The sequence below is a fragment of the Salvelinus namaycush genome, chromosome 24 (genome assembly GCF_016432855.1).
Source record: "Salvelinus namaycush isolate Seneca chromosome 24, SaNama_1.0, whole genome shotgun sequence".
In the NCBI taxonomy this organism is placed as follows: Eukaryota; Metazoa; Chordata; class Actinopteri; order Salmoniformes; family Salmonidae; genus Salvelinus; species Salvelinus namaycush.
The window spans coordinates 22,436,347-22,442,117 of record NC_052330.1 but is presented as its reverse complement, the minus strand read 5'-3'; the positions used below and the strand labels follow the sequence as shown (position 1 = coordinate 22,442,117).

The following is a 5,771-nucleotide window of genomic DNA, read 5'->3' as shown; positions in this document are numbered from 1 at the left end:
CAATGTTCCTACAGAGGAGAGAGACAGGAAGACAGGGCTTCGGAAGTTTGTCATTTCCACTTTGAAATTTCAGACTTGATTTTCAATGTTAATTAGTACGTGAAGTGTGTGTTGTGTGTGTGTGTGTGTGTGTGTGTGTGTGTGTGTGTGTGTGTGTGTGTGTGTGTGTGTGTGTGTGTGTGTGTGTGTGTGTGTGTGTGTGTGTGTGTGTGTGTGTGAGAGTATCAAGTGAGGATACTTGATAACATTTTATTGTACTGCATAAACTAACTAGGCTATACCATTGATTTTCTCTCCCACATCCACTTCTCCAGCTAGTTACCTCACTGAAACATACTGCAAAAAGGAACAGAAAGTAAAGGCTAAGGATGCTATAAGTGTTGAAGTGGGAGATATCTCAACTCTCTCTTGCAGCCTGTGTCCCAATAACATAGAGTATATCGACTTCATAATGTTCTTATTCATCGAATACAGTGTTTCCCAAATAGTGGGTTTGGACCACTAAGTCTGCTGTGTCTGTCTGTCGGGACCTACTTGTTTTTTTATAAAACATCTCTCTTTCTGTTCCCAGGTTTGTCCAGGTTTGAACAAAAAATATCTCACTGTCTGTTCCCAGGTTTGTCCAGGTTTTCCAGCATGTTTGGGAAGAAGAAAAAGAGGCTGGAGATTTCAGCTCCATCTAACTTCGAGCACCGGGTCCACACGGGTTTCGATGCGCGGGAGCAGAAGTTCACGGGCCTGCCCCAGCAATGGCAGAGTCTCCTGGCAGACACAGCCAACAGGCCGAAGCCCATGGTAGACCCCTCCTATATCACGCCCATACAGCTGGCTCCTATGAAGGTAGCGTAACGGGTGGACAAACGGCGCTACTCTGTCTGTCTCTATTCTCTCGTCTCTTTCCTTCTTTCTTTCCCTCGGATTCTCTCTCTCTCTCTCTCTCTCTCTCTCTCCCTTTTTGATCCCCTTTCTTATATTATATTTTACTTAATGGGTTGTGAAATCTGTTGTGAAATTTAATGCTTTTAATTGTATAGAACTGTCTTAATTTTGCTGGACCCCAGGAAGAGTAGCTGCTGACTTTGTAGCAGCTAATGGGGATCCATAATGAATACAAATACTTTTCCTTTCTCCTTCTCACTCCCTCTCCATTTCTCTCCCTCTCTCCCTCTCTCTATATTATGCCCCCCCTTCTCTCTCTCTCTCTACTGTACCTATCTATACACACCGGGTGTGTATAGATAGATAGATACATTCAAATGTTATGAGCTGTTATGTTGTCTTTATGTGAAGGGAAGATGGGCAATTCTTCTACGTGGTAGATGTAACATAGTAAATGTAAATCCGGGATGCTATGATATGTTACGTTTCGAATGGTATGTATTCATTTTTGGAGGTCCATCATCCATTTTGTATGACATGTTATGAATTGCAATTCATACATTATGTTACGTTTGTTTGTTGTGGCTAATGTTAAGTAGGTGGCTAATGTTAGCTAGGCTAGGGGTTAGAGTTCTGTGTGTAACAGTGATAACACCAAGTAAAACTGAAATGATAACTTAAAACACAAAATATAAATATCCATTAACAAACTTCTTATAGCTTAGACTAATTTCTACTTCCTGAACACATACTACTTAAATAAAAAACATAGAGTTTTCTTAGTAAAACGCAAAAGTAAAAATGAAATAAATACAGTAGTCTTTCCACCATATAGTCAGACACATTCCATTAGGGTTAGGGTTAGGGTTAAGGTTAAGGTTAGGGTTTTGAGTTAGGTTAAAGGGTTAAGGTTAGGGTTAGCTAACATGCTAAGTAGTTGCAAAGTAGCTAAAAAGTAGTAAGCCATTGCAAAGTTGATAATTACCTAATTAAATGCTAGACGTTCGCGTTATATGCCAACCCATCCACCCCGACCAACCACCCTACTTTAGTTTTTGCCTTAAGAAACCTTCTGTCTTATATAACCATGCCAAAATAACATATCATACTAATTTAAGTGTACCCGGATGTACGTTTACTATGTTACGTCTAGTCTATGAGACCAGGCTGTTCCACAACATGTACAAGCTTCCTCAAGGCTCTAAGAAGCCATAGACCTTGTTAAAAGATATAGACCTTGAACTTCTGATAGTACCTGAGCTCTCCAGAAATACTCATCTATTTACAGGTTGATTGTTATATTCTTCAATGTTCCAATATTGATCCTGGGAGTGTCTAATACCTCCAGTCACTTACATACCTTTAATTCAGCCAGTTGCACAATTAACTGTTTACAATCGACTTATTATAACTGACTTACCAACACCTAAGGGAATGATTGGATGGCCATGAAAGACTAAGGTATTTTTGGCCATGCTGATTGGCTAGAGGCGAGCTCGTTGCCAAACGTGCAGATAACCAAAGTCAAAGGTATCTTTGGACAAACTGATTGGCTAGTGGCAAGCTTATTACCAAACGTGCAGATAACAAGAGTGCTGCCGTAACTAGTAATTGTTAAGAGGAATTCAATATCCTATCATTCTTCTTGACAAAACAAATCGGATACAATCTCTTTGCAGATGACAGTGTAAAATGAATTGCCCATGTTTCCTCCTCTGTGACTGTGTTCTGCCTTGTTCCTGAATGTTCCTATGCTGTGTTGTGCTTCAATGACTAATGTATATGCAAGTTTATTCGATAGGGCCAGATAAAATTAATACACAGGCAAATTGACTGAACAGTCAGAAGCATTTCACCATCGTGCTTTAGCCTATGCTAGTGTACAGCAGCAGCCCCTGAAGTTGTAATGCCTGTTTATAACACTACTCCTTTAGGAAGCATCAGAGGGGCTTCTGAAGGGATTCTGTTTAGTATGTGGCTGCTAGCTGTTGTAAATAGGTGTCCTAGACCTATTGGCCCAGCCTGTGGTAGTGGTAGTGTCAGTGTAGCCATCCTACTCTTCTCCTGCTCCGTCTGTGGAGTCCCACTCATACTGCATGTTTGGCCCCCCGGCCCACCGGCCCTCAGCCCTCACGCCATGTGCTCTGTGTGTCACTACACCTGCTTGCACTTTTATTTATTGTCATTATTCGTTGTACAATAAACTGACATAAGCCAACGACACACACAACACGGACATACACATTATCGTTTCAGCAACTGTTTTGATAGTTAATAATCAAACTGAATAGTTGGTACTGATAAAATAATCAATTAAGAATTGTCGTTGATTGTCAACAACAGTGCAAATAATCCTTCAAACTAAGCACTTAGTCAGAAGACCCATGTCACATCGGCCTTAACGACAGTTTAATATAAATATAATATAAATATTCTCATAGCAGTAGACCATCATCTTAGATAAATGAATAAGCAGCATACGTAGCCTGCTTAGCCTTACTGCTTCTAAACTTACCGGTCTTGAAATGATCCGTATTTGGCAGTGCTGCATTGCACAACTCTAGGCTACATTTGTAGCAGTAGCTTATTCAAAGAAATGTGGGTATTATCTTCAGCATTATCCGCTAAGCTACGCTAGTCTATGAGGAGCCACTGGCATTTGGGAGAATAGGAGCGAGAGGACATGCCATCACAGGATATGACATCAGAAATATATTTAAATACTTCCTGTCTAACCTCAATTGACATTCTACCTCTAACTTAAAAAAGGTTTTAGATCTGCAGCAACTACACAAAAACTATTTTTGGGTGAAACTTGATCTTTCTAGAACATTACTGTTGCCATTGGAGATATCTCTGAAGAGGGGAAACAAGACTAATTCTGTTGCTCTCTTCACAGATATCTCCCAAGAAAATCCGGTCGGCCGAAACACCCTTGCGAAAAGTATGACTTCTACTACCCTTCACTTCCCTTTTCTTGTTTTCCTTTTTTTGGTCACATACAGTCACAACCACACACCGCGGTTCTTCTTTAACTACATCTCTCCAAAACTACCTGTCCACATGCACACTTCCTGTCCTCAAGTGGAATTAGTTTGTTTAGGTGGAGGGGAGGGGGGGGCATAGTACATATTACATATTTTATCTCTCATATGCATGACCCCGAAAAGTGACAATTCTGTATAGGTAGCGGAAGGCTGTTCATTTTCTTTTTATTGAGTATTTTTTTCCCAAGATGTGCCAGCATTGATGTGGATATATGGGAGTGAAGTGCATGCTCCCATGGCCTGCTATAAAGAGCATATTTGTGTAAAAATAATACAATTTTTAATCATTTCAAATACTGCATCTGTGCTTGATTGAGCTTGTCTGTGGCCATGGAACCACTAGAAAAGCCTTGAAAGGGTAAAAGTCACCCACCTGGCCCTCCAAACAGGGTAAAGCAAATGCTAAAAATATTTGAAAGATTTCAAATAGTATTTGAACCCAGGATTGATACAGAGCCAGTAGAGAAATAGGTCATAAGGGTTTGCACGTTTTTCAGAACGCTCCCTGCCCTACCACATCAACCAACAACTAACTAACCAACTGGCCTGAGCCAGTTCCATTACTCACTCCAGCTCACATACACACATAGACACAAACACGCACACGCACACACACACACTGCAGCTCCTCTCATCCAGTAACTCATCAATGTTTCTCTCCACATAAATTAATGACATATGATGTGCAGTTTCTGGGTCGTGAAGGCACAATAAGGCATAATTATGTTTTCCCATTTCAAGAAGAACAGCCAAGCGGTTCGAGCGTTGGGCCAGTAACTGAAAAGGTTGCTGGTTCGAACACCTGAGCCAACAAGGTGAAAAATTTGACGTTTTTTTTCCTGGTAACCTAACCAGGTAAAACTCCAGACCTTATAAGGTATAACGTGGTTAATCTGTTGTAAAAAGGTATAATATGGGCTATGATGGACCAGCGTTTTTCTAATCAGGTCACATGGGTAAAAACCCGAATAGAAAGCCTCCTGACCTTGGGGAGGATGAAAACCCTGTCAAACTGCAGCAACTTTGTACTTGTTCACATGAATTCTATTTTAAAGAACGACTAGGGGTGTTTCCTATACAAAGACACAGAGAAAGTGTGTCTTTGTTGGACAATAAAACTCACAGGGCTGAGCTTGCTTTATGCAAATGTAGGACTAATAAAAAATGTACTCACAGTCTGTCAGCTAATGTGTTTATTGATTCATTCCAGTTAATACTTTTGGATTGAAAAAGTCTAGGTAGCCTAGTCAGCCCACGTTTGAATATAAACCACATTTGATCCCATTCACATTTTCTCAGAAACGAACGGGCTATAAATACAGTAGACAAGGTTAGGCTAGACTATGCAGCTGTTGTTAGTAGCCCACAGTTGATCAGACAGCATGTCAGATCTCTAGTGTTTAGGTGTATAGGCTGCTACATTTATGGAAGAGTTTTGGCTTGTCTCTGTTGGGAGTGATGGGTTATCACGCTTGCTAAATAAATACCAGCAACCTGGTCTCAGAGCATTTCATATTATTCTGTACTTAAAAATCCGAGACACTCCATTTAGTATATGTTACGTTTCGTATGGTATGTATTCATTTGTGGATGTCCATCACCCATTTTGTATAATATGTTAGGAATTATAATTCCTGTTATATGTTATGAATTTTGAAAACATACAGTATGTTATGAATTTCTAATACATACAATATGTAACGAATTAGCAAAACGTATGATATGTTACAAATTCTAGCTAGGTGGCTAACGTTAGCTAGCACGCTAGGTTAGGGGTTAGTGTTAAGGTTAAGGTTAGGGTTAAGTTTAGGAGTTGGGTTAGGGTTAAGGTTAGGGTTAGGATTA

General features: G+C 40.1%; 1 protein-coding gene across 2 annotated transcripts in view; it reads left to right on the top strand.

Moving 5' to 3' along the window:
• Positions 1-636: 636 nt before the first annotated feature.
• Positions 637-5,771, top strand: part of LOC120019508 (serine/threonine-protein kinase PAK 5-like) — a 54,546-nt gene continuing 49,411 nt past the window's right edge. For both annotated transcript variants that reach the window (XM_038962805.1, XM_038962804.1), the window contains exon 1: positions 637-840. In XM_038962805.1, the coding sequence (XP_038818733.1) occupies positions 637-840 (204 nt within the window). The remainder of the gene's footprint in view (positions 841-5,771) is intronic.